Source organism: Diaporthe citri (assembly GCF_014595645.1).
Source record: "Diaporthe citri strain NFHF-8-4 chromosome Unknown scaffold_5, whole genome shotgun sequence".
Taxonomy (NCBI): domain Eukaryota; kingdom Fungi; phylum Ascomycota; class Sordariomycetes; order Diaporthales; family Diaporthaceae; genus Diaporthe; species Diaporthe citri.
This window is the reverse complement of record NW_025064850.1, coordinates 2658997-2686962: the sequence shown is the minus strand read 5'-3', so window position 1 is coordinate 2686962 and position 27966 is coordinate 2658997. Positions and strand designations below refer to the sequence as shown.

General features: G+C 57.9%; 6 protein-coding genes across 6 annotated transcripts; 3 read left to right on the top strand and 3 right to left on the bottom strand.

Annotated features, from left to right (window-relative positions):
* Window positions 1–163: 163 nt before the first annotated feature.
* On the top strand, window positions 164–3189 carry INS49_011360 (uncharacterized protein; the record flags this gene model as incomplete). The annotated part of the gene is made up of 5 exons (XM_043172078.1): window positions 164–190; window positions 435–684; window positions 756–1132; window positions 1188–1592; window positions 1648–3189. The coding sequence occupies 5 exons, from the start codon at window positions 164–166 to the stop codon at window positions 3187–3189; spliced, it is 2601 nt and encodes an 866-aa protein (XP_043023823.1).
* Window positions 3190–5873: 2684 nt separating this feature from the next.
* On the top strand, window positions 5874–9183 carry INS49_011359 (uncharacterized protein; the record flags this gene model as incomplete). Its single annotated transcript, XM_043172077.1, has 3 exons — window positions 5874–7471; window positions 7547–8759; window positions 8818–9183. 3 exons carry the CDS (start codon window positions 5874–5876, stop codon window positions 9181–9183), a joined length of 3177 nt encoding a protein of 1058 aa, XP_043023822.1.
* Window positions 9184–13442: 4259 nt separating this feature from the next.
* Window positions 13443–14321, bottom strand: INS49_011358 (uncharacterized protein; the record flags this gene model as incomplete). Its single annotated transcript, XM_043172076.1, has 1 exon — window positions 13443–14321. The coding sequence occupies one exon, from the start codon at window positions 14319–14321 to the stop codon at window positions 13443–13445; it is 879 nt and encodes a 292-aa protein (XP_043023821.1).
* A 2965-nt stretch (window positions 14322–17286) lies between these two features.
* On the bottom strand, window positions 17287–17838 carry INS49_011357 (uncharacterized protein; the record flags this gene model as incomplete). The annotated part of the gene is made up of 1 exon (XM_043172075.1): window positions 17287–17838. The coding sequence occupies one exon, from the start codon at window positions 17836–17838 to the stop codon at window positions 17287–17289; it is 552 nt and encodes a 183-aa protein (XP_043023820.1).
* Window positions 17839–23089: 5251 nt separating this feature from the next.
* Window positions 23090–24261, bottom strand: INS49_011356 (uncharacterized protein; the record flags this gene model as incomplete). The annotated part of the gene is made up of 3 exons (XM_043172074.1): window positions 23090–23651; window positions 23704–24062; window positions 24217–24261. 3 exons carry the CDS (start codon window positions 24259–24261, stop codon window positions 23090–23092), a joined length of 966 nt encoding a protein of 321 aa, XP_043023819.1.
* Window positions 24262–25341: 1080 nt separating this feature from the next.
* Window positions 25342–26361, top strand: INS49_011355 (uncharacterized protein; the record flags this gene model as incomplete). The annotated part of the gene is made up of 3 exons (XM_043172073.1): window positions 25342–25477; window positions 25555–25824; window positions 26012–26361. 3 exons carry the CDS (start codon window positions 25342–25344, stop codon window positions 26359–26361), a joined length of 756 nt encoding a protein of 251 aa, XP_043023818.1.
* Between the last annotated feature and the right edge of the window lie 1605 nt (window positions 26362–27966).

Genomic DNA, 27966 nt, shown 5'->3' with positions numbered 1-27966 from the left:
ATTGCTTGGGCCCGGGTATACTATTATCTAGTCCCCAGTACTTACCAGATAGCTAGGTGGCCAGTCAACCCCCCGGTACTCTGGTACCTTGGTACCCAGCACAGCGAACCCTGCCTCTAGGGGGGGGGGAGGGGACGCACGTCACTGCTGACAAGCTGTCCAAATGGCCCGTGCAGCCCCGCTGTCGAAAGTGCTCCTGGGCAGGCTGGCAGGGCGGTGCAGTGCGACAGGGGCGGTCGAGCTGGACAAGGGGTCGAGAGACCACCCACAGGAGGTACCGACAACCACATATTCCAACGCAGCGACAGCACTCCACAGTCCCCCACGGCAGCTCGTCGACAACCTGCTTCTCCTCCAGCTGCACTGGGTGTACCAGCAAAGCCTCCAAACTTCCATCAAGCAATGACCTGATGCTCGAACCCAGCAAGAGATAGGCTCCCTCAAACTCGTCATCGGACATCCCGGACGACCCCGCCACCACCTCCCGCGGACCACGAGACTCCCGATCCGAGATGGACTTTGAGCCTTCGACCGGAGGGCCTTGCAGTCCTTTCGAGGACGATGTCGGCGGCGGAGGCGGCGAGAGGCCAAAGGTCCTGCCGGCGGACTTGCCCACCTCCCTCGATGATAGGCGCATGCCCAGGGAGCCGGTCCCCGAGACAGAGATGTACGACGGTTGGCAAGGTTTGCGGCAACTCCCTTCCTCGCCCGACTGACCTAGGGGCTTTGGATCGCTGATACGTAGCACTGTCAAGGACAATCTCAATTCCTGACCTCTCCGGTCGTTGCGAAGCCTCTCAAATTTAGCGACCTCTCCCTAGACGACAAGAATTACGACGAAGATCTCACAAGGGGCGTCTCTGACAGTGACACGCGGCTGATGGAGATGCTGGCAGCCCAGGCGGCCCACTCATCCGGCCCCGGCTTCGAAGATGAGGCAGCCATCGCGGCGAACGAGGAGCTTTCGGAGGACGAGAAGAAGAAGATGCTGCAGAAAGCCTTGAACATGGCAGCGAGTAATGGCAATGTGACTCAGGTCAACCGGATGTTAGCTGGCAAGGCCAAGGAATACGTGGATATCAACGCTCCAGACGAGGACGGCACTCCTCCACTGATATATGCCAGTTGTTTTGTACGTCTTCTCACCCCAGGAAGCTGACATGACCCGTGGGCTGATGCGGCATCAGGGCCATGAAGCTGTCGTAGAAGCTCTGATCGCAGCTGGAGCCGATATTGACAAACAGGACCGCAACCGTTGGAGCGCCCTCATGTGGGCCATGACCAATCGCCACAAGCAGATTGCAAAGGTTCTTCTAGACAATGGGGCATCTTCAGACGCGAAGACCACTTCTGGCCGTACCGCTGCTGATTTCGTTGCCCCTGATAGCGACATGTCCTTCTACCTACATAGTAACGGGTACAACATTGGCAGTGCTGGTATCGGCGACGATGATTTCTACAAGCCCGGCTTCTCGCAAGACAAGTTTGAGGAGGAGTTGATGGAGAGCGAACTGCGGAGGCGTATGATGATGGAAAGCGCGCGAGACTTGGAAGTTGACCTAGGCAACGTTGGAATAGACGATCAACCAGAGGTGCGCCCCGCCGCCGTCTACTTGTGCCGCGACCGCCACGTGCTAACTTGTCTAGGTCGACGATGAATTCGAGGAGGAGCAACAGGAGTTTGACTGGGCAAGATGCCTCCACGACCAGATGTTTGTGTTCCAAGAAGGCGACTTGGACCGCATTCTGGACATCATCGTCACCAACATGACGCCACAGAGATCAGCTGCTCAAAAGCCAGTCCCCGCGAACATGATCTTCTTGAGCGCGAGATATGCCCATTACCATGCAAGCTCTGACCTCTTGGCAAAGCTACTCATCAAGGCCATGGATAGGATAAATGAGGTTGTCGAGGATCACCAGTGGGACATGACTATCCTGGCGTTCTGGATCTCGAATGCCACTTTACTGCTTCATTATTTGAAGAAAGATGCTGGTCTTGTTGAGGCCACTGTTAACTTTCAGGCCCAGCTTGCTGAACTAATCAACGAGATTTTCATTCTCATCGTCCGTGACGCGGAAAGGCGGCTGGACAAGGTCCTTGATGCAGCAATGCTAGACCACGAGACAATACCAGGTTTTGAGGGCATAACCTTCCAAAACGAGTGGAAGATATTCAAGACCAAAAAGAAGGTCAAGGAAGAACCGCCGGAGCGGAAATATCGGCCACCATCGCCCAAGCAGAGGGCAAAGCCGGCACCCAGGAACGTCACCTCTCTCCTCTCTTCGACACTATTCGTGCTCGACCTCTACGACGTGCATTCGGTCATCACTGCGCAGATCATTGCGCAACTGCTATATTGGCTGGGAGCCGAACTGTTCAACCGGGTAATGTCCAACAGGAAATACCTGGCTCGCACAAAAGCGATGCAGATACGCATGAATGTCTCGGTGCTGGAGGACTGGGCGCGCACCAACAACAGACAACCTGAGCACTACGAGTACGGCGACATGCAGGCTCACGGCGACAACACCATAGAGTCAGCCAGGAGGCATATGAGCCCCATCATCCAACTTCTACAGTGGCTACAGTGTTTCTCGTCGCTTGGGGCTGATGACCTGGAGGCGCTGATTGATACTTTGCAGCAGCTCAAGTCTCTCACCCCACAGCAGCTCATCCATGCTGCGAACCACTACCGCGCCGAGGTCGGCGAAAAAGGCCTCCCCAAGAGCGCGATGAAATACCTCGCGGCGATACAGAAGGAAACGGAGGTGCGAAGGGAGAAGGAGAAAAGCAATCGTCGCAGCGTGGCGGCCTCGCTCTCGTCTCCAACACGTAGCGTAGCCCCCGAGAGCGCGCCCTCCACGCCTCAGCGGAACGCCAAGAAACCTGCGAATGGCGGTGCAGAGCCACAGACGCCCGGGGATGACGACGAGGAGGAGGACGCGCCCGAGAACCTCCTGATGGACCCGGCATACATGCTCCCATTCACACTGCCGTCGGTCACGGACATGCTGGTGTGCTTCGGGGCCGGCTTCGGCGGCGTCAACCGAGAGCGCGAGAGGAAATACATACCGACGGTGCCGCCTGAGTTTTTGGCAAAGCTGGAGGTCGTCGGAGGCGGGAGTAGCAATGCGAGGCGACCTATGTACGGCGAGCAAGACTGGGACTCGAACGAGGAAGTCTAGGGGACACACCTCCACCGGAGACTGTGCTGATGGCGAGCAGCAAGGGATCGGGCGAGACTCGTAGGCCGTCTGTGACTGGCAATACTGGAGGCTGGGATGACAACTTTGAAGGGAGCATTAGCGTCACTATTATTGGTGAGCGTTGTACAGCAATTAATATCGTCTTCAATGCCTTGCGTCGGCCACTGGGCAATTGCCGGCATGTATGAGCAACGTAGCGAATAGAGATCCCCGACATTGTACACCGAGACTGGTGAGTATTCAAGATGTCCGCAGCTGCTGGTCACACCCGGCTGGTATACTTGCGTCACTGGGCGAGCGAGCGATGCGGTGAGACCTGACCTCTTGGGGGACGCAGACATTGTTCCCTACTTTCCTCATCCCCATTGTGGGGACCATTCTGGCATTTTTCCCAGTGTGGCCCCACGACCCGCGCCCGGCAGGTATGATCCTCGGTACTTCAAGAAACCTAAGGGTCTGTCTCTTCCTGCGTGGCCGGCCTGTTCTAACTCAGACCGGCCGACCTCCGGACGCTAGCGGAGGAGCACTTCCGCGGGCGGGTGTCGCGCAGTGGTGATAGGGCCGACCGGTGTCATGCTGGCAGCATTATTGCCGGAGGTGTGAGGCAGGCCGTTCTTCAAATCTGACTGTCCGGATAGATGGGGACTCTTGCAGGTAGCCGGACGGGTTTCGCGAATGATCTTTTGACTCTTCAAGTTGGGCGACGCCGGAAAGTCGGGGACAGACCGTATCTGTTTTCGTTGACTACGTACGTGACCACGACTGCGCCCAGCCTTTTTGTCCTTGTATCATCCTGCTACTGCCCTGCAATTTTTGTTTTATCTTTTACTCGTGGTTTCATCCGCCTCTGCCGGGGCACGCTGTGTATTCACTTTCGCGCGGTGCCGAGCGACCAAGCTACTCGCCCGGATGGCAAAGGGAAATGGCAGAGACAGAACTCGTTCTAGAAGCTCCTCTACGAAGAAGCTTGGGCGACTCTAGCACAGCAGCCTCGTCCCGTGACACAACGATCGATAGGCCGTCAGGCAGTCGGGTAAACTCAAAAAGTAAAGCTAGTCACGAAAAGCTCTCTATCCGGAAACGTACGGTGGTCCCCAGGAGTCTCGAATGGGTCAAGAGAATCGAGCAAAGGGCGTCCCACAATGGAGTCAGGAAAACGAACACGCACAGATTTCGTGACGAATGCGGAGCACATCCTTAACCACAGGTGGTGTGGGGGTGGGCGTCGATCAGGGAAGACCCTTTGAGGGCGTTTGCTTGGCTCTTGCCCGAAGCGGGAGGCGGAGGATGTCGCATCCAGCGCACCAGGCCCCCGGCTGCTCGGTTCGCTGGAGGGCGGAATGGTAAGCCAAGAGATCTTGACGGGCACGACTGCCGCAGACGAGACCCTCCAATCGGGACGCTCCGACAGAGTCTCTGTTCGGGAACACATCCTCCGCACCCCCCCAAGGTCACGCACCCACGACTGACGGCGCTGATCACGGCGCGGCCCATTTCTTCCTGACTGCTAAGAGCGTTCGAGTGACAGCAATGGGTGCTGTCGAGGGTGGCGTTTTGACGCCCCAGTGGTAGGCGATGGGAGAACGGACCGGGTTCGAGTCACGTTGGTTTTCTTTGCGGGCGAGGTGAAGGTGCCATGCACCATGGAAAATCGGCCGGGTGTTGGCATCCCTCGGCGGTGTGTGACAAGTCAGAGATACCCGTCTGCAGGAGATGCTGGCGGGGCAAGGCTGGCAGCATGAGGCCACGTAAGTGCGCCAGTGGGAATTTTCCCTGGTGGCTCTGGCAATATCCGTTGTCTATCCATGGCGGGCTGTGTTTTGTGTGCAGCGTGTTGCGTTGCGTTGCGCTGCGCTGCGTTGCGTTGCTTCTTCTGGCCGGTGCTGAGCGAGTGGTTTGTCTCGGAGCACAGATGACGGTGCAAGGTCGGGCCAGTCACGACGGCACGCCTGCCACCAAGCTTGAGACCGTGTCTCTGTGTCCTCGAATTTGATGCAGAGGACACATCGGCCGTTTCCACCTGTCTCTGATGGCTAGTGCTGTCCGGTGAAGGTCGAGTGGCTAAGAGGGGAAGGGTGACGGGGACCTGGGCTCCTAGGCCCGGGAGGAGGGGAGGTGGTGGTGATGTGGAGCTGGTGTGCAGGAGCTTCTAAAATCTACCTAGGAAGGTAGTCACGTCGGAAGCAGAGCTTAAGCTTGCCAAGTGCCGGCACGCTGAATCGTGGCCAACCTTTTTGTGTCTCATGTATTGTGTAGTAGATCTACCGACTTTCTCTGCCTGGTGGGCGGCGTCCGCCCCGCGCCGGGCAAAAGGTGTGTTTGTTATCTATCTACCTTGGTAGATGTGTGGGTGGACGGGAGAATTTGCTCGGTATATGTAATGAGGGCCATTTCCGCTGCTTCCAGTTCTTCCTTCTCCCGGTCTCTTGGTTTCCGTTATTATTTTTTTTGAAACGCGTTGCGAACAGATTGGGCTCGTCATTGAGCTTGTGCTACCACCCCGTCCAACTGAAGCCGTTGGTATCATCTCGTCACCAACTTCACAATCTCATATATGCACACAGCCAGGGCCCCAAGCAAGAGTGGACTGAACGAGGGCCTCTGACTGATGGTCCAGTTGGTATCGGGCAGGTTCAGCAAAATCATTGTAGGACTGGGCGAGAATGGCACCACAACGATTTCCCAGCCTGCGGTCCGGGAGTACTGGGAGGCCCAGGAGCGAGACGGCGACTGCGACGGGCCCGCACTACATTCCACACACTCCCGTCACTACCACCACCACCACCAATGCCACCCTAGACTCTCAGCCTGAGCCTGCACCTGCACCTGCACCTGCACCTGCACCTGGCCTGATTGCCCTGCCTTACGAGCAGACGGCCCAGGCCCAGCCCCCGATTCTCCTTCCTCCGCCTCGCAACCCCCTTCGAGCCAGCCGCCGCCCGCCTGCCTCGTCCGCCCAGCTCCCTTCCTCACCTGCGCCGCCAGAAATCACCACCGCGACAACCCGAACCAAAACCACAACCACCTCAGACCTGCACGTTGTGCCCCCGCCTGTTCCTGCCCGGGAGCAGCATTTGGGGCAGGCTGACGTTGAGCATCCGCGTCTTCATCTGCGTCTGCATCTGCCTGTGCATCCCGCTGTTCGACGCCAATGCCAGAGCAATCACTCACCTGCATCCTCAACCTCAACCACCGCCTCGACAGCAGCATCCTCCGTCTGCGCCGACTGGAGACGGGATTCGCTCTTGGGCACGCTGTCTTCTGCCTCAGCCACCCTGCACGAAGAGGATGAAGAGGAGGACGACGAAGACGCTTTTCGCTACGACTACCACGTCAAGCTGCATGTAGTAGACACCCCATCCATCTACTCCACCGACGAACCCACCCCGGCCCTGTCCTCTGATGAGCCCTGCACCCCCCAGCACACCTCTCGCCCCTCATTTCAGAGCCGCTGGTCCGTCACCGACTCCGACACGTCGGAAATCGCCTCGGTCAACTTGCCCAGGGACACAGCAACAAAGAGGCTCGTCAAGGGCCTCAGCCTCAAGCTGCCCCCGCCGCCCATGAAGCGCCTGAGGAAGAAGAGCCTGACCGAGGGCGCTGTCGCACCCACTCCTCCGCACTCTCCCCAGTCTCACCACTCAGGCCTGTCCCAGCCATCTCCAGCGCCCCATTTATCCCCCTCGCCTAACGCCCCCGATTCGGTACGTGACAGTCGCCAAGAGATCCGTCATTTTGACAGCCACATCCAATCTCCAAATCCGAGCGGCCCCAGACCCCTATCTGAGCGCCCCCAGCCGCCGCCGCAAAGTGATTTCCACCCCATCAACACAAGCATCCCCGAGGGCCGCTTCCTCGATGACATCGACAGCCTCAACTTCTCCAAGAGGGGAAGCATCTTGTTTGGAGGCAAGCGCGCCGTAAGCCCCCCGAACCCTGCACTTGGCCCCTCCGCGATGCAGATGTCTCCCACGCGCGCGGCGCCAGCGCCCGTGCCGGCTGCCTCCTCGGCCGACGGCGCCCCGGATTCCAAGCCCGCCGCCGCCAGCCTGCAGCCAACACCGAGGGACTCTGCGAGGAAGCTGTCGTTGCCCAACATACGAGTCATGTCAGTAGATACAGAGAGGGAGTCACAAAAGGTGAGATCGCTCTATGAATCTGGCGACTTCGTCAATTGGCAAGATGGGGCTCCTGGGTCACCCTCTGGTGAGCCCGCCGAGTCGGGGGATCAGCTCCCTCCCGATGGAGAAGATATTGTCGCGTATGGTTTTCCTTCGGTACTCCACTCTATGCATGTCCAATGTGTCCGCTAACGCTCAACGTCTCACCCCCGCAGAGAAAGAAGAAGGCGGCAAAGCGTCCGAGCTTTGTACCTCTGTCCCAATACTCCGCTGTCGGCCACTTCGCTGCCGTCGCCACAAGGTAACACACGCCGGAGCGAGTATGAGCTTGCAGGCGGCATCGAAGACTGGGAAAACGTCCAAGTGGACGACGTCGATCGCTACGGTTTCATACACTTCCAAAGACCAAAATCGCGACGGAGCATTCCGGCAGAAACACACTCGCTACACTCTACGGTCGGGAGGCGCAACGGCCGAAATGTGCTGACTAAGAGGACGGATGGGCCGTCGTCGCCGCCCGGGCTGAGCCGGATACCCAGCAGGAAGGTGTCGGCCCGGTCGCTAAACACGCAAACCTCGGGGGTCTCCACATCATCGAGGTTTACAGTCAGATCGGGTATCCGAACTGCAGCGAACCTGCTTCCACACAACCGAGACAGGAAGGTTATTGACGAGGCGGGGGAGATGCTTGGGCTCCCGCCTGGATTGGTGGACATCGAAGAGGAACAAAAGAGTGAGCAGGCCTTGAAAGACGCCCATGAGAGGGAGGTCAAAAGGACCGAGAAGTGGAGGAAGATGGCCAAGACTTTCATCAAGGGCAGGGACGACAAGGGCGTGATGTTCGCCGTGGAGGACATAGCTAAGGTCAAGAGGAGCAAAGGCAGCGAGCATCATTTCGAAATTTTAGGCACGGTGATCGAGTTCGATGTCAAGAGCCCGAAACTGATTGAGAGGACATGGAAAGGCATACCGGACTGCTGGCGCGGAGCGGCTTGGTACTCCTTCCTCTCGGCCAGCGCCCAGAAGGCGAAATCCGACACCACGGAAGAACAGCTCTTCGCCGAGTTCCACCGCCTACAGGATGTGAGCTCCCCGGACGACACACAGATCGACCTCGATGTGCCCAGGACTATCAACAAGCATATAATGTTTCGCAAGCGGTATCGCGGTGGCCAGCGGCTGCTTTTCCGCGTGCTCCACGCAATGTCTCTCTATTTCCCCGACACTGGCTACGTTCAGGGCATGGCCGGTCTTGCAGCGACCATGCTGTGCTATTACGACGAGGAGAGATGTTTTGTGATGCTTGTCCGGCTATGGCAGTTCCGGGGTCTGGAGAGGCTTTACCAGCCCGGTTTCGCCGGCCTGATGTTGGCATTAAAGGACCTCGAGAACCACTGGCTGCACGGAAAAGCAGCAGCCCAGAAGCTGGTAAGTCCGAAGCAGTCCGGTCTTGACTCGCACCTCGCAGCTAACCTTAACTGTAAAGAACGAGATGGGCATTGATCCCACGGCATATGGAACACGATGGTATCTGACGCTCTTCAACCTATCAATACCGTTCGCGGCACAGCTACGGGTGTGGGACGTCTTCATGTTGCTGGGGGACTCATCGCCGTCCCCGGACCCGAGCGCGGCCAAAGAGAAGGAAGCCGAAGCGACATTCAACGGGCTGGAAATACTCCATTCCACCAGCGCTGCGCTCATTGATGGGCAAAAGGAGCTCATCATAGACGCAGACTTCGAGAATGTCATGAAAGCTTTGACATCGGCACAGCCAGTGAAGGACGAGGACAGGTTTATGAACGTGGTGCGGGCGGAGTGGAACATGCACCGGAAGAAAAGGAGAAGCTAGGAGCAATCTTTGGCTTTGGGTAGCCTGTGGAAAGGTGAGGACGACACAGTGTTGTCGGTGGAAACTGGCTCTACAGTTATTGGGAGCGGTGCGTCACGGAGCTGGACCGGGCAGCGTTAGGGGCGGCGAGGCGGCGACAGAGCTGCTCACCGCTGCCTGTCGCTGCCCTGGCAGCTACGTGTGATGCCGTCAGGTTTCTTTTGTCATCAGCAATCGTTGCCTCGTTCGGGGCGAGGCAGCAGGGAGAGTTTTGGTTATTCGGGGTGCATTTGATCAGGACTGTTCGTTATATACCCGCGTTGGCGACCCGGACCGACACTCACCACCCAACCGACCCTCTTCTTATCCGGCGGTGGGACGGACATTGGTTTTCTCCTTCCCCCCCCCCCCCCCCATATTCAGCACGGCATGGTACGCAGTGTCGGGTGCACAAAATAGTAATAGAAATCCTAATGACAACAAAGGGCTTTCCTCTGAGAAACCGGAATAAGACCGTCCCGTGTTTTTCATCCCTGTAAAAAGTGTTTGTTATGCGTTCTAGGTCCATTCCAACTCAGCCACGTGTCGAAGATCGGATGTTAAGGGGATGGTCGGACGAAACCATGCCACTAGCTGACGCTTTGCATCTCGGGCCGTCGAAACTGTCCCGGCCGATGTCCCGTGGATTCATGCGCGAGACACTCGAGGTGAACTGTGGCTGAGGAAGAACCGAACCCGTGCACACACATTGGCAGGCTGGCAGGTTTCAAGTACGACTTGTCGTTTTTCTGTGGTTTGGTGCTAGACTCCTTTCAGGCCCATGGTGGTTTCGTTTGCCCTCTCTTTCCATGGATGGCGCCTGCGTGAGATCCTGCACCCCCGGCCCGGAGGTGGCGTGCCAATCAGCAGGGAGGGATGCCCACGGACCCCCCGGCTCGGCTCGGAGCGGACCGGCCCGCTCCCCTTGGTCTCGGTGCCCCGAGTGTGCCGGGGACTCAAAATTCGGCCGGGGGGAGCCTCGGCTGTTGCATGTAACGGGTTCATGAAGGCGGGTGAGTTCTGGGTATCGTTTTGGGTCCGGCCTGAGCCTGGTTTGCCGCGGTAGGGTAGGCAAGTTCGGGTCCCGGGACTTGGGGCTGGGGCTGGATGTCCTCTCGCCTGATTGTGGTAACTGAGAGCGCGATGGCACTCCAAGTACGTAGTGTGGCGCACGGTCCGGCCCCCATTTTGATCAAGTCCCTCCGGCCCCCGCAGGATGAGGATGGGGGTAGTGGAGAGGCCAGGAGTCAGATCGTTCGCAGGTTACAGCCGTGCGGGTGTGGTTACCCTCTCCCTCCCTCCCTACCTTGGGCCCGAAAGGGAGCTCGACACAGAGCCGAGCCGCAGCGCGACATCAAGCGGGCCGGCTCAGCATTCACCCACACTTCTGCCACGGCACTTATCTACGTCCCCCTCTCCCCCCCCCCCCCACAAAACCTACAGGCCCTCCCCATTAGGCAAGGACCTTGGATGCGGAGCCGCTGGTGGGCTCTGTTTAGCTTTTGTTGGTCCCGGGCTTTATTTCCAAGAGTGTCGTCATGGCATGTCACCAGGAAAAGTATGTCGAAGCAAGCCGGGCCGCCCGGCCTCACCATCCCGCCCTCGGGGGCTGGCTTGCCCACGGTCCCTGCCTGGCGGGAGAGGATTGTTAGGCGCACACAATAGGCCCCCATCTAGTCCTGGGCCCATGCTCAAGTTTTTTTCAAGGTCATTAGAGTACCTGCCGGCGTTGAAACGGGCACAGACGTCCCCGCACGGGGCAACGGGTTGATTTCATGCAGGCCTTTCGTACCCGGCTGCCCCCCCCCCCAAATCCCCCGTCGGAATGTTTTTCTATGTAACACGGAGGGGGGCCGGGCTGAAAGTCGCCGAATGACTTGTGAATTATCCACCCATAATAAATCGAAAACAACCCGTGCTTGGGCGCGCGTGTCTGGCCTCCCGGCCTTGGGTTTTCTCGCCTGAGACAAGCGTGTTCTGCTTTGGGCACTGACAGATTCGCCCGAACGGCATTGGTGATGCCGACTTACAAACACGAGTAATAGATTGGACGAGACGGTGTTGGGGGCCGGAGATCTGACCTTTTTTTTTTTTTTTTGAGTTTGGGTTGGCCGCGCGACTAATTTCTTGTTCGCGCCCATAACTACGTAATAACCCCCCAGACGCGACGTTTCCCCCCCCCCCAGACGGTGGTAGCAGCAGCACATCATTAGAGCTTGTCAAGCTTTCGCAGCGCACGGGGACAGAAATAGGACAAGAAGAGCCTGCCTGGCACGGTGCCGAAAAAGAAACCGAGGGCTCAGCGAGAGCCAGCGTATCCCAGCCGCCGGGGCGTGATTGGCCCTGCGCGAAACAAAGCTTCTTCTTGCCCAGCAACCGGGGGGGGGAGCATGAGCTGGTTGCCGGATCCGGAACCCCAACCAGAGCAAGGGCGCATCTTGCCCTCTATCAGCTGATTTCAGTATTTAGACTATAAGCCTACTACGGGTTCTATTACAGGAGCAATTGGGCCGGGAGCTTACATCAGCGGGCGGGAAAAAGTTTGGCGCAGAAGTCATTACACAATGTCACCGTTTACGTAAATCACGAACAGACTCTGCAGTGTTGGGCGCGTCTCACTGTTTCCGCGGGGCCAGCCGTGGAGCAAGCAAAGGCGCACGTCTGTCCCAGTCTTGAAAGCATGGTCACTGAACACTAGTTGCCGGTCGGTTTGATAGTATATTGTGCAAGAAAGCTTGAGCCTCATGGTGGCTGTAGCCACTGGGTTGTGATATACATTCAGCCCACGCCGGGGGTATCTTAGGTACATGAGTACAGAAGAAGAGCTCCTCAGCAACAAGAGCGGCCTTGCTCGACGTTGCCAGTCCACGATAACCGGGATGCCCAAGTTCATCCAGAAGGACCACCTTCCCAGCCTCTGCCTCGTCCGCGCCAAGACAGTCTGGCTTAGCTCTCTGTTTCCCGTTGTTTTCGTCCTTTTTTCGTTTTCATTTTGCCTCTGTGTGCAATTCTTTCGTAGCATCCTTGCTTTCCCCATGTATGCCTCCGCATTCTGTATATACAAGTAGAAGAGAAAATGGTACAAAACAAACATGCTCGGTCCGGTGCGGGTACCCAAAATGTCGCTGTGTGAGAATGAAGCGGGGAATTGAACCAAAGTTTACCATCCCTATGCCTCGCCATTCATGGCCCGAAGTGAAGTTCCCTAGGAATGAAGAATGAAGGGTGAAGAAGAATGATCAAGGTTGAAGTTGAAGAATAGCGAAGAAGAGTAGAACTGCTCCTATCCCTAGGATGTGCGACGCTCAAGTGGCGCGCAGAAGAATCAGAATGTAAAGAATAACGGAGTGGCCGAAGGGAGAGTTCGCGTAGGCCAGCTGTAATGTTGGCTTCTCCGCAGAGTATCGCTCAGCTGGTGGGCAGGGGTTCGATGAAGATCGTCGGTCGCGCATGCTCAAATAGTCCAGGAGAAATGAAGCCCCAGTCCCTTTCGGCTGAGGGAGACTTCACAGAACACATCCACCCTCGCCTACTCAAAATTCGCGCGGAGCATGCCACAGACTGGGTCTCTTCTGGAAAGCAGCGTTGCTGCACTGCTCGAGTCGCACGTCCAAATCCAGGGGTGCACACCCTCCCTCGAACCCCTCCCAAAAAAGAATATCAAATTTCGTTCATTGCCTCGTTCCCGCGGAGTCGTGGATCCTGCGCCTCCGACTTTGTGCGTCCCTCTGACGAGTGCGGGGAGTTCTGTCGTGAACCCTCTTTGCGTTGCTGACCTCTCGTTTCTGCCACTGGGGCAGTCGGATAGTGGGCCGCTTGCGGCGGATGGTCATCTGAAGAAAGTAGGGATGAAACTGAATGCGCTGCGATTCGCGTCTGCGTCGCTTGCGGCTGCGAATGTGAAGATGGCTCTGCCGATCCACCACCTCTCTCTGTTGCTGTACCGGGGCCTGGGGCAGTCATCGGCGACATACCACGGGTCGATCCAATGGTCTCAGCCCGGCCACGTCCTCTGTATGTCGACGCGTCGCTCCTCTGGCGCGAGTGGCCTCTTCTGCGCCCTGGCGGAGGGTTCGAGATCGTCGAGCCCGTGCTGTGGGAGAACGGGGGAGACCTGAATCTCTGTTGCGTGTTCGGTGGAGGTGCAGCTGGCTGTGGCCCCGTCGCTTTCCGCTTGCGTGGCGATTCCCCTACTGCTTGTTGCAAGCCACGTTAGTCCCCCGACTGTCTCTTTCCCCTTGTTAAGACCGATGTTTGGATTTGGACGCACCGGAAGGTGTTGCCGGCTGATTGGAGCCGGACTGGCTGGCCTGGCTCGTCGGGGGTTGCCACATATGGAAGTATATCGACGGGGACTGCTGCGTTTCCTGCTGCTGCTGCTGCTGCTGCGCCGAGGCGACGCCTGGGTGTGTCTGCGCTGCAGACGCGCCACCTGAGCTTGGGAGCACGCTCGTGTTCAGGCTGGATAGGCCGGGCCCCCCTCCGAGCGGACGGCTGCCAGAGCTTGGCATGCTGTAGCCTCGAGCACGTGGTGAAGAGTTTGGGTGCGTCCCAACAAAGCTGCCATGGGCACCCTGAGCAGATCCGGGAGTGGACGGAACACCACCAGAGCCGGAATAGTGCCCATAGGCTTGCGCTTGAGAGTCACGGCGGTACTCTGGCGAAGCTGGGCCGGGCAGAAGATGCTGCGGAGGCCCACCTTGCGCCTGGGAGTACATGAACTGCTGGGCCCATTCCAGCGCTGCTGGCGGCAGGTTACCACCTCCCATACCAGCAAACACGACCGGGACCAGGGGCGGTGGGACGCCACCCTGTAACGACGTTCGCAGAATGTCGTACTCGGTTCGTCGTTGCTCGAGGCGAAGCCGTTCCTGGCTGGTCCTCTCCTCTTCTTGCTTCCTCTTGTCCTCTTCCGCCTTCGCATGCAACCACGCTCGCATGGAGTCTTCCGAGCCCTGCCACCCTGGTGGCGGCGGGGGTAGTTGGCCCAGATGCTGGCTTTGCTGCTGACCCTGGGATGGCGGAGGCGGAGGCGGAGGTGGACCCTGCCCGAGTGAGGATGCATGAGTTGGGGGAGGATGAGATGCAACTCCGGAAGGCAACGGCTGGCCGAGTCCCATCGCCGATGGAGGGGGCAAGCCACGGTGAGAGCCAGACATGAGTCGATCCGGCGGACTGTGGCTTCGAGGAACAGCGGGTATTGCTCTGTGTGAGGAATCCTGGTACATCAATGGAGGCGAGGGTCGGGATGTGCTGGGCGGCGTCGGTAAATCATGGATCGACCTGTAGCCGTAATGAACTGGCTGCTTGATGGTGAGCATCGTCGTCTACATGCGAGCGACCGAGCTAGTTACAGTGTGGACGCGGGACAGGGTCAATGCCCGGGTACGAGAAGGAAACGATGGAACGGAAAACCTCACAAGGAGGAAAGAGGGCTGAGAAGAGAACAAAAAGAAATGGGACATCCAAAGCCAATTGCGAGGTGAGGATGTGTGGACGGGGTAGAAGGAGAAGAAGGAAGTAGAATTAACCTTTTTGCAAGGAAGCTGGGAGTGGCGGCCAGCCTGGTAAAGAATGGTGAGGACGCAGGCGGGGCGTGTGGTGATGAAACGTCGAAATGAGCCAGCCCAGCCTCATTTGGACATTGCAACCCGGTGAGATATGCTGCGTGGTAAGTACTGTCCGAAGAAGGGAAATGGTCGACCCAGTCGTCTGTTATTTTTCTCCCACAAGCCCAACGGGCCCAGACCCGTGCAAGGTGGAGTGAAGCCGCGTGTGGAGGACGGGGGAGGGGGGCCGACCCTTGTCGAGATCTGCTGCCTTGCTCGCTCCAGAAGAGGAGATTTGATGAGTCTCGAAGTGACTGGGCTGACAGGGTAGGCTACGGGAGGTAATGGCAGCGGATACTATTAGCCAAGGGTAAGGTGAGGAAATTAGACGTGGACCCGATGGACGAAGGACGACTTAGATTCGTTCCTGGCCGGTTTAGGCAAGTAACGGAGGGGAAGAGCACAGCCGGTGGAGCAGACGGGACTTTTTGTTATTTCTTGTGGAAACAGTCTGTATCAGAAGAGATTGACGCCAGGGTTGGATGAAGATCAAGCCTTGGAAGGCGATATCAACCTTGGAAGTATCAGGGTTCTTGCGAATGAGACGAATTTAGCCTTGACCCGCAGTGCAGGACAGCATAGCACTGGACCACGCGACATTGGACGACACCCCAAGTAGCGATAAACGGGCCTCAGACGACAAGTGACAAGGCCGATACCAGGGCAGAGGATGTGTACGTAGAGAGGATGCGGCTTGCGTGCGAGTCTTGACTAGATCGGGCGGTATGCCCTGCCATACCCTGACAGCCACGCAAAAGTAGGGTACATTGTGTCCCCAGCCATGCTCGAGCGGCAGGGGGATAGGGGATGTGGGACGGGGGGGGGGATGAGAGCAGACGCGTGCTGACACCCAGCACGGAGACAACAAGCAAAGCTGTTTGCACAAGACGACGACCGCCTGAGTGCAAAGGATAGGGGATGGAACTCTAGTGCGAGCTGGGGAAGCCGAGTAGAGCAGGAGAAGGAGCAGGGTCACAGCTGCTGTGGCGCGTGAGTTGCCTAAACGAGTTAAGGTTTCCCTTCCGACAGCTCGCAGAGAAGCATCAATCTGTGCGAGATAGGTTCTCCCCGGTCCAGAACGCCTGCGTGTTGTGCTAGCTGTCGAGGCGGACTTAAAGCAGTGCGTTGCCATCCCGAAATTGTTCAGAAGCCCTGGGCGTTCTCGGGGCCCCCTGCGAGACATTTCCTGATTCTGGTGCTGTTTCCATTATCGCTTCCCCCTTCGTCCAATTCCCGGCAGGGAGATGAGGGAGGGCGGGGCCACACGCTGGGGTGGGTTCCCTAGACGCAGGGTAGATCCCTAGACAAGCGAACGGCGAGATGGACCAATGTCGGCGAATGAATCCGCCGGAAGGCGTCTTGACAGTATCCATACGTGCATTCGTGCTGTCCATGATTGCGGCCAGACCAACCCCCCCCCCCGGTGCTTACCACGTGTACAGCACAGTATAGCACGGTATAGCACAGCACAACACATATCAGCGTGGTAATTGCGAAGCGGGGCCTGACATCAGCCCGGTACGCCAGAGCCAAAGCTTAGCTGGCAGATGCAGAGGAGTCGATGATGCTGGGCGATATGCTGTCAGGAGGATGCGACTGTGGAGGTGTTGTACATTCTCGAATCGGAAACAAGCAAGGGGCTAGACGACATCATCTCAAAAAGATGTCGATCGCCTGCGAGAAGCTCGGATCAAGAATGGCTGGCCCAGGCCAGTGTCATCCTGGCAGCAGCCTCAACGTGAGCCTGTGCTGTTGCCTTGCATGCTTTGCCCGTGGGCGGGGTCCTGACTTAGACTTTCCGCCAAGCGCAGCGAGCTCCGTGGCGTCACATCCGTCAAGGTGGAGTAGGTGAGGGCAGCTCTAGAATGTGCTTGATCTGGCGCATCGGTATCATTATGAGCTGAGTGGGAGGGGGGGAGGGAGTGGTGCTGTTGGAGCACGGCCGGCAAGCTGCTGTGTACACCTGCACGGAATACCTTCCCGGTAGAAATTGGTGCGGCGCAGGACGTATAATGCGGTAATGAGAAGTGGGCCTGGGTCGGTGGCAGCACTCTGATTCCTGCATGTGATGGAGAGGGCCTGTGAGAGGGTACATGGTTTGGTATTGTCAGGGGAGAAGACAGCCTGGGCTGACTGGCTGGCTTGCTGGCCGGCCGGCTGGCTGGCTGACTTGATAGACATTATTTCCACCATAGGGCGATGTGCGATGTGCCGTGTGGTAGTGCTACACGGCCGGCAGAGGACTCTGGACCACTACTGTGCGCGTGGTGGGGCATCTGGCCAAGGCGATCTTGCGATCAGTCCGAAGTCGAGATGAATGTTTCCTCCGCGCCCGAGAAGGTGAGGTCCAGAGTCTGGGTCCAGGTCTGGATCTGGCGGCACGCGCTACCCAGGCTAGAGCAGCTAAAGGTAGTTAGCTTAGGAAGGTATTCTGATATGCTGCACATGTGCGGGAAGATGGAGCGTCGCAGTGCGGCTAGGCCAGGAAGGGCTGATTCTGAAACAGCGGATCGCGGTGGCAGGCCCAACCAGAGCCGATGCCCGTCCGGACTGGGAACTCAGGGCCAGGCCTCAGTAAAGTGCAGGTCTTGTGGAGGTGGGTGTGGCTGAGGACCCGCGACATCTCCCAGATGCAGTATAGCACCGCGAGGCCCGTTGGCACTTTGTAGCTGAGCCCCCACCGCCCAGGTGGAAGACGCGGTGAAGTCAGGGTCGCTGCAACAGCATGCGACAGCCACAGGGGCGTGAGGGCCGCCGACGCGACATTACAGTACGTGACCATGACATGGTACGCGGTGCCGTGAGGTGTGCCGTGAGGCGTGCCGTGAGGCGTGCCGTGGGGTGCGTTGCCTCTGCCACGAGAGGGCTTTTTTTGCCATGCTTCGCTTTGCTGAGGCACTGCTGTGGCCGCCGGGTGCGGTCGGGCGACGGTGGTGGCAGCGGGCGGCTGGCAGCTGGTAGCTGACACCTGGGCAGGCAGGGTGGATGACAGAATGCCGATGCAGGCGAGATTGCATTCTGGGAGCATTTTAATTGCGTTGATGCGCGCGCGGTGCATGCAGGCTGGCGGGCTGGCACTGGCAGGGCCGTCAGGTCGGCCGTCAGGTCGGCCGTCAGAGCACAGCAGCATGCACACGCGATGGCAGGATACTGCGAGGAGCAGACGTCAACAGCCCGCACCAAGCCCGCCAACTCTGCAGGGCCAGGGAAGGAGGTGGCCGCTGCTGATCCGATTGATATCGACCGCGGGACAGAGCTGCCCCGGCCAGGAAGGTGCCGCCCAACAAGCCCAGGAATCAGCTCATGTCGCCTAGCCCAGCAGGGTGCTCGGTTACCTGCCTTGGTCCGCTCCTGCCGTACCGTGGCAGACCACCCTCGTAGGGACGTGCAGTAGTCATCGAGAAGGAGCAGTCGGGGTGGAATTGTGAGGTGTGAGGTGCATCACGGCACAGCCAAAGCAGGGGGGACCCTTCCAGCAGCTCCTGCCAATTCAGTGCTACCGTGTGCTACGTGCACCACGACTACGGGGCCTGGGGCCTGGGTACGTGCCTTTTGTTGGTAGAAGTATGGTGGGCAGCCAGCCCGTCTGGCCGTCGAGAGTGTGCCCCAGCCGGGCCCGCTGTTCATTGTAAGGGCATCTCCGATCCTCGCCAATGCCACGACGTTCGGATGCTTGTGCTGTGCCATGCCATGGCATGTTCCGTCGAGAGAGAGCAGCCAACGACCGCCACACAGCACCGCAGCCTGCCAGTGTCATTGTCACTGTCGGTGTCGGTGCAGGCGTGCTGGCGCGCATGTTGCAGGTGCAGGTGCAAGTGCCCCAGCGTCAGTGTCCATGGGACTGACTGCCTAGGGCTGAGGGCACCTCGCACCGCACGGTCCAGCAGAACCGCAGCGTGGGTAACTCGGGTGGGTCCGCTCGCTGATGATCCAGGCTGACGACTGAAACCTTGTACGGCTTGCACGGCTTGCACGGCTTGCACGGCTTATTGACAAGCACCAAGTATACGGACCGCGTGCGGAGTGGTCCAGCCTCGCTACCGTGGACGAGCGCCAACGGCCATAACGGACAACCAGAAAACCAGAAAACCATGCTAGTCACACCAGCCCAGCTCCCTGTCTCCGGCGGCGGCTGCGTCTCATCGAGACTTCCTGCGGGCAATTGTGCTTGCTCACTGACTGCGTCGCCCTTGCTACGGGGGAATGACGCCTGCAACTCGACTGCGCCCGCGACCATGACTGCAGCTGTGACTACGGCTGTGACTACGACTGTGACTACAGGTTGCGGTCGCGGCTACGAGGGTCGAGGGTCAGGGCCGAGGGCGACGAGGAAGACAAGGGCCAAGCCACAGCATCACGCGCATTCAGACACGTACCGCAGTCCCAGTCTAGGAGTAGCAACGTACGCACGCATCGGGCGATGCTTGCTTGGCTTTTGCCAGGTCCGCTGGGACCCGATCGTGATCCACAGCCAAAGGACGTCACGCTTCCTCATCTTGCCCATGGCCACATGGTCCAGTTCAGAACACCGCTTCGGCTCCGCAATGACCTCAAGTTGCCGGAGAGGCCTTCAGCGGGTGAGACACCGGTCTGGCACGACGCACTCGTGGGCTAGGTCGCCCGTTGCAGCTGGCCAGGCCAGGCCAGACACCAGCCACCAGCCACCAGCCACCAGCCACCAGCCACCGGCCACCAGCCACCGGCCAATTGTCACTCCAGCATGGCGCGCGGGTCGTCCCTCGCGCCGCGTCGGCGCCATCGCCTGCCTTGGCTGTCTGGTTTGCAATCGGGTCGATCAGCGTCGAGTCCGAGGTCTGTGTCGCTCGAGATGTGGCTTGCTCGCGGCCGCCCTGCCGCCCACTCCTCCACCTCACCAACCCTCCCAGCACTGCCCTGGCCCTCGTTGATGACTGTGGCTTCGTTGCACTCTGGGCTCTTGGGGTTCGAACCACAGCCTGGGCGACCCCTGTTCCCAGCTGACTAACCCTGCCTGGGCTATATTTGAAACAAGATCCCATTTCTCTCGATGCTACCCTGCAGGGCACGCACGCATCCGTCCCTTATTTCGAAATCGAGCATCCAATCCCACAGCTAATAACAAGCAAAATGAGCCGGCCCCTTCTCAGCTGACCGGGGGCCACTCCCCACACCCGTCTCCTCCCGGAACATCCAGCCAACCGAGGCGTCGGCTTCGCTGAGAGAACGCAGACAGACAGACAGACCTGCCTTTTCTCCGGGCACCACACCGCTGTCACCCGCGACCGACCCATCTCCCCACTGCTGGGCTTTTATCTCCGAACTTGAGTGACCCACTAGTCTGCCTGCGACTACATGACATTTACAGCGTGGACGCGCGGACGCCCCGGCCAGGGCCGTTACGCTGGAGATACTGCACATAACCAAAGCTTATTTCCTTGTTTCCTTGGTCTGGAGACGAAGCAGTCCACGGAGGATTGTGGTACACGGTAGCCAGCTGTCCGAGGTGACTAAGCTCGGGGCTGGTCGAACATGGTAACCATGACCCTCTCATCAAAGCTCGAGGCTGTCACTGTAGGGTTGCAGCCTGACCACTTACACATACCAGTCCCTGGGCTCGCCGCTGGAGCTGTTCAATTTCCGTTGAAACACACCAGAGTTCCTGGGCGTACCCGATTCCAGAGGTCAGAAGCTGCCGCACGTGCGCTAATTTAGGCGGCGCTTCCAATTTCAGACGTCGTCACTCATCAAACCCACCGGAGCCGGTCAGCCCGGGAGCAGTCAGGCACTCGACAAGAAATGTGACCAAGGAGAGATCCCCGACTAATAATAAGGTTGATAATAATAGGTGTATTGTGCTACAGCATCCGAGCTGCTACCTTCCACGGTTGCCCCAGTTCATCTCTCAGACCAGTCGGCCCTGGATGTCACTTGTCAGATAATCTTTCTTTCTGGCTAAGCGCCCCGAACCGTTGATCAACGCGCCTCATCCTGCCGCAAGCGACTTGGCGGATCCGTCGAGTATGACTTGATGGCATGTGGATGCACATGGCTTTGCCGCTCATCACCGGTGGCCACGAGTGAAGGCAGGGTAGGGTAGGCGTCTTCAAACCTCTTCAAAACAATTTCACTTCGTGCACTTCGTGGGGCAGATTGGCCGGAAGTCCGAGCATCCTAATGAATGACCCGAGTCGCCTCACCTCGGCCGCCCGAGCATTGCGGGCGAAGACGTCTGCTGTGGAAGAGGAAGCAGAAATTGAACTTGGCTTGCAAGCCACAGTAATGTCGCCCACGAGGAGGTCCACGCCTCGAACCTGGTCAGACCGCGTCGGCTTCGAGATGTGGACCCATTCGTTTTGAACCAAGTTGCCTGTGACCCGCTGGAGACACAAGTAAATGGATTCAACCGTGACTTGCCTGCAGGCTTATAGGCTCGGCGCTCCACTGACGGGCATGCATGTTGTGGATGACGCTTGTGCGTAGCTCGGCCGGACGTCCTGTAAGTACACTAAAGTTCCGGCTTACTTGCAGAAGTCTTGCAGTCGAGCCTGCAGGACCTGCACCTCTCAGTGGCTGTGATGAGAATGTTGGCTCCTGTTGATCCAGTGGCTGATGTGTGACCACACTTTGGACATAGGTTGAGACTCTGCAGGGAGCACGAGGAACCTCCTTGACCCCGGTTTTGTCTGCAAGCCTGTGATACCGTTACACAGCGACGAGAAGCAAGCCCTGTAGTTCGACAGCTCACAGGTGTCCTAATGGCAGGGTTCTGTGGTCATTCTCGGGGGCGAATCCGCTGGGGAAGCCAAATCGAGCTTGTTTGGGTACCACAACAGTCGAGACCTTTGGTCCGGGTCTTTGGTTGCTTCCTCTCGAGAGACATTCTCACTAATTGGGGTTGTTGGATCGTTGATGTTGGGCCGGATAACGTCAAGTCATTGTTCTTGCCATTTTAGGTTGCTGCCGAAGGCTGACTGTCGGGATACGCAGCGTTGACCATGCCCTTGTTCAGCTCCTCATCTTTGCACAGGGTTATTTCAACCTGCATACAATTCCCGTCGGGGCTTGTTCGCAGCTGGCTATCAAAGCCCGTCCCGACTGCTCGAGTTCGAAACTACCGTGGAAAAAGAGACGATGGCACACAACGTGGAATTTGAGCCTCAATGCTCCTGGTCCCAACAAGTCGGTGGAAGCTCGTTACTTGTCCCAGCCACGTCGTCTCGATCACACACGAGACTCATCGGATCACTTCGCCGAGCAAATGGATTGGTTCTCGGCCGTCCGTCCTGACGCATCGGGATCCTCTATCGACCCAGCCTCCCTGTATGGCCTCTGCCTCGTGGCCCGCGTGGTCCAGATGCAGCATGTGGCTCGCCCGCAGGCCAGAGCCATGTCTCAAACTTCATCCCGCCTGGGCCTCACTAGGGAACTTCCCTTGGGGTTTCTTTTTGGAATCACGGCCCACCTTTAGATACTAGTGGCAGTGACGCCGGCTCCACCTCTTTGCTTTTCCTCTCTACGTGAGTGAGTGGATGACGAGATCCCCAGTTCGCATGGGCGACTGAACTTGAAACGAGGCCCGCGTCGATGATTTCCAGCCAAGAAGTTTTATTGCTTCCAATCTTTCCAGAAAGTGCCCTCAGAGGCTCGGACAGACCTTGATGCATCGCTAGGTCCCTTTGACTCACCAAAAGGGACCATGTTCAAGTTTCCAACTGCCACCATGTCATGCCATTCAACGTTGAGGAGGCATGGCTTGCCCTGCCTCATCACGCGGTCTTGCACCTAGGCTCTTCCTTCCAAAGTGTGAGCTCTGGAGAGCTCCCCTGACTGCGGCTATCCTCTGAGTTGATCCGGCCCAGTGGCTCGTCAATCAGTTTCAGGGGCCGGTGCGTATCCGAACTCACTCGAGGTTGACACAAGAGTGCTGAACCCTTGCCTTGAACAGGGCGCCGGGTAGCTGAGACGCATGAGAAGGTCGTCAATATGTCTTGCAGTCTGTTGCATTCCATGGGCCTAAAGTCGTTGCTGGCTTCGAGAAGCATGGGATGTTGACCGGAAGAGGCCGGGCTGGGAAAGTCCCGCCACTGGTGCAAAAAAGATCAGGTTATTTGGTTCCGTCTAGTGACTACAATGTGGTCGCAGCGGTGTCTTCTTACAGCACAGCACAGGAGCACTCGAGTTCAGCTGCATGGCTAATAAAGGAATGCTATTTGCTCGTCCATGCGCGAATCGTGAGACGTGATGGAAGGCCCGTCAAGAGGGTGCGGTAGGTCTTAGAAACACAAGGTAACTTTATCTCACTAGTTAGCGCGCTTAGAGAACACGCGAATCCTCTTCACTCCTCCATCGGGTATCATGGTCAACTTGACATGTGTAAAGGGCTTGTCCTGAATCTTGGAAGCAAATTCGTGCTCTTGGTCTGGCCCGGTCTTGCTGGGCTCCACGACCACCTGCCATGCCTCAGCCGTAGCCGGGGGCTCTCCGGCGTCCTTCCACTCAATGGCGTCCACCTTCACCTTCTGAGGGAAGTTGCCCCTGAAGAAAGCAGTGTCGACGACGAGTCGCTGGATGAGCGCGGGCGCACCGAGGCGGATGACAGCCCAGTCGACATGGTCCTTCCCACGGGAGCGCTTCGTCTCCCAGCCGTCACCCATGTCCTTGCCCCGGCCCGGCAGGTTGAGGTTGTCCTTGGTGCCGAAGTGCTGGTCGCTGCACGAGACGGCGACGCCCCCGTTCTGGGCGGCGGCGAGGTCGAGGATGGCGTCCCTGTCGTCGGGGAAGACGGGGACGGCGTGGCCGAAGAGGCGGAAGCGGGCGATGCCGCCGTCCGGGTACATGTTGAGGCGGACGTGGGTTGTAGCGCTTGCCCGTGGGCCGGGCCAGCTTCCAGGCGAAGCGCTGCGAGGGCCCGCACTCGCGCACGCCGAGGATGGGCTCCCACGCGCCGCGCGAGCCCTTCCAGGAGAGGACTTCGGCGTCGTCGAGGCTGAAGCAGCCCTCGACCGAGATGAAGGGCGCGTGGTTGCCGGAGAAGTGAGCCGTGTCGACCTCGATGCCGTCGACTGTGCCCGAGGCGACGCCCAGCCGGATGACGACCCAGTCGAAGGGCTCTGTGTTGTGCCGGCGTGTCTCCCAGCCGTCGTACCAGGCGCCCGTGTACACCATCTTGCCCGGCTGGCAGATGGGCGGCGTGGGCGTGAGGAGGTTCGCGGCCTCCGCGAACCACTCGTCCGAGAAGCCGAGGACCTTTCCTCCCAGGGCGGCGGAGACGATCTGTGTCCCGGTTAGCCTTCTGTCATGGGTGGTCTGAGGTCTTCGACGCGGAATTACAGCCCCGGCGTGTGGTTTGATGACCTCTCTAGGCGCCTGCTTCCGTACCTATGCTGGACGAGCGGAATGTCTGGTCGATGTCGTCCGAAGCCACGACTGTGGCCTCGACGTCGTCGAGCTTGTACTCAATTTCATCTGCCATGTTTGCCTTGGGGATCTGGTCTGGTTGTTCTGGAGGAGGAGGAGCGTACGGTGCAAGAAACAAGGCAGAAGTTCGGCCGTCAGCAGAGGGGCACGGGGACTCAAGATGTGTTGTGTTGTGTATCTGAGCTGGTAGCAACCAAGTGATAGGCGACGTCTAATGACAAGAGGCTATCGAGTAATGGGCTCCGGCCCCGGCCCGGAACGAATCGGCAGCGGCCGACACCGCTGGTGTGGAGCCCGGGTCTTGCTCCAGCCTCGGTCGGACATGCATTCAGGCGTGTCCGCCCTCCCCCAATTCTTTATTTGCTTCGACAGCCGATTCTCGTGACCTCTCGGAGGGGAACTGCCACTGCAAACACCATGTTTCGTCCGACGGATCATGAAATGTGCGCCAACGCTGTCTCTTAACCCGGAGCCGAATGGTTTTCCTACAACAGTCTAGTTTATTAACATGCCCGCGCTTGGTGGGCGAGCTATGATTATCTCGATAATCCGACGTCTGCCCCAGCGCTGCTGCTACCTGGATCTGCCCCGCTCCTAGCGGTCCCATGCATTGCGTCGGGGGCTGGAGGTGGTGCGGGGGGGACAGTAATGCAGCACCTCTCATAGGCCAATGGGCACCTCCCGCCGAGTGCTCTCATCATCGACTTGTATGGCATCAACACAATTGTTGCCTCGCCCGCAACAATTGTTGTCACTCTCTTGCCTCCTTGGGGCAAAGACAACGAGCCGTCGCGCCCATGGGATCCGTAGCTAGGGTAGTCGGATGGCCCTAAATCCCATCAGGTGCCTGCTGGTAGCCCGCGGTAGGTCTGTATATTCTGTCATTGATAGATAGGTACTTAAGCCGCAAGCTCGTCTGGGATCAACCCCTCAGGCCCTCGCCCGTCCTACCTTCCTAGGTAACCAGCCTCCAACGTCAAGGTTGCGCGTCAGCCTCAGCTCCAGCCGGCTTCTTCATCTCCGGACTGCCCGACAACCTCTTGTCTCCGTAACAACAACACCAAACCGCTCTCAAAGAAGTTGCAGAGCAGCGCCGTAGAGACAGCTTCCGCTCCCAAAGACGCACGCCTCCAAGATGGCTTCAGCAACAGGAATACCGGAGCACCCGCTAGGGAACAACCACGAGGCAGGAGAGTCCGAGCCTCTGCTCGGCCAGCCGGGAGATGCCCTCCAAAGGCCAGAAGAATCAATATTCCACAATCTCTACAGAGGTGCGTGTTCCCAGACACAACCCACCCATCCTGCCTGGATAATGACAGATGCTGACCGACGAATCCTCAATCTCTAGGTACCGGCTGGCTGGCTCAAGGCGGCGCCTTCCTGCTCGTCGCCCTCGTCTGGTCCTCCGTCTTCGAGCACCCACCGTTCATCCCGCTCTTCAGCCCGCACCCGCTCCTCCAGAGCGTCGGCGTGCTTGTCCTGGCAGAGGCTATCCTCATACTCCAACCGACGTGGACTGCCGGCGAGAAGGTTCTCGGTGCCCGCGCCCACGCCTCGCTCAACCTCCTGTCCTTCGTTATTTTCGCGGCCGGGGTGCTGATTATCGAGGCGAACAAGAGTAAGCAGACTCAGCAATGACGCGGTTCCCCTCTTGGACAATATGGGGTCTGGGGGTGGTGGCAGTTGTCTCGTGTGGAACAGGCTTGAGGAACCAAACCACCTGCCCCTTCCACCCGCCCATAGCCTCCAACATCCTGTTTTCCATCCGACAAGTTACGGGGGATTGTTCACTGACAGATTTGCAGTTAAGCAAGGCCCTGACAGCCATTTCCATTCCGTACATGGCTACCTTGGCGTCCTCACCAGCGTGGTCCTCCTGGTGCAATACGTATTCGGGTTCCTGATGTGGGGAGTTCCGGGCGTGTTTGGTGGAATCAACAATGCGAAGGCGCTGTGGAAGTATCACCGCATCAGCGGCTACCTCCTGTTCCTTCTCATACTGGCCACCGTCATCAGTGCCGTATGGACCGATTTCAATGTCAACGTGCTCAACATCAAACTGTGGGCGGTCCTGGTCGCCATGGCGCTGATCGTCCTCGGGGTTTACCCCAGGCTTCATCCCAGGAAGCTTGGGTTCAACATCGGTCGCCACTGACATATGCAAAGAAAGAGACTGTGAACGCAAGGGTGTGGTGCAGTGCGGTTTTGTGGGAGGAGGTCGTTAAGGGCAGCCTTCCGGAGTTTGGTGTTTGAAGGGGTCTTGTGGTGCGTTGCGGCTCCTGGTTGACCATGTTTCTGGCTTGTACGTTGCGAGGTTTCGACACGTCTGAGTCTATCCCCAACCGGCTTCATGCTTCTAGTTGGGAGACTGACAAGAGCGTTTAATGGCCGAGCTCTTTGCATTGGATTTGACAGCGAGACGAATATAGTTTTACACTAGTGCACAACAAGACTCGATTGACCGGATACCTGCACCGTTATTCGTTTGCCTCGTGTCATTTAAGGAAGGAAGCGTGACAGCCAAGCTGTGTTGTCATCGTTTGCAATAAATTTCCTATTCGCCACCTGGTCCCCCACCCACCAGCTCCCCGGATAACGAAGTTGGGAGCACCTTCGGCATGAACTAGATAATGGAATCAGGTAAGCGGGAACTTGTGTGTATATAGTGAGGTTTCCACGGAGGAGGCGGGGAGGGGGTTGTAAAACATATGAGGCAACGTCTGAATCATATCTTCTCCAGGGGAGGGGGGTGGTGAAGGTGACACTTCCCTTCAGAACAGTGTTCCTCCAACCAGGCGGATTTACGGAGGAGTTCTGGCACTCGATATGAGTCGTGCCGATCCCACTGCCGCCACACCTCTTCAACATCTTGCTCCATCCTGCCGTCTTCTGTATGTGAAGTTGCGTAAAAGATTAAGTATACAAGAGAAGACGGCGGAAGCGAGCCAGAAACGAGTGTCACAGCTCGAACAGACATCTCAAGAGAACCCATGCCGGGGACCCACCTCTAGATGTGGTAAGATACCATCCCATATCATGTACAACGGCGAAATGTTCGTGCGAGCTGCCTTGGGGCCAGCCATCCACGCCAGGAGGACATCCTCACAATGAATCATGTCTTTGATCGACATGGGTATTTGAATTCCTCTATGCATACCCAAGCCTGAGCGATACCAAGGCTCACAGTGCTCACATACTGGCTGCTGTGATCGCTTCAGGGAGAAACTTTACTCACTCACTGCATGATAAATATTATCTTTCAATTACTAATCTATTTCCTTGATCCTGCCTCGGTGTATCTTGGGTGCGTGCCCGGAACCAGCTCGGAGTACTGTTCGTCACATCTCTGCGACGTAAATTGGTCCAGCGCACCAAAGACCGGTACTAATTTGCCAGGTACAGATGGCTGGTGAAATAAACCAAGATGGGTGGGAGCATGGAGGCCATGTATCGAAGCTCCTTTGACCTCTCCGTCAAGCTAATACGTTTCTGGTTCAATGTCGCCAGTGCCTGTTGGTTTGGGCCTCACTTCTCAGCTTTGACAAGGCTGGTGATAGACGCGAGAGCCGAAATGCCCACAATATCAATGCCATTGGGATGAGTGAAATCCAGAGGCTGGTGAAGATGTTCATTGCTCAGACGAGTCCTCCCAACTTGCCAGAGCGAGGCGTCCAGTGAGTGGTCCTTGGCAACAAGAGAAAATTACCAGCTCATCCATAGATAGGGTTTGACATGTTGATTTCATACGGGTTTGGATTGT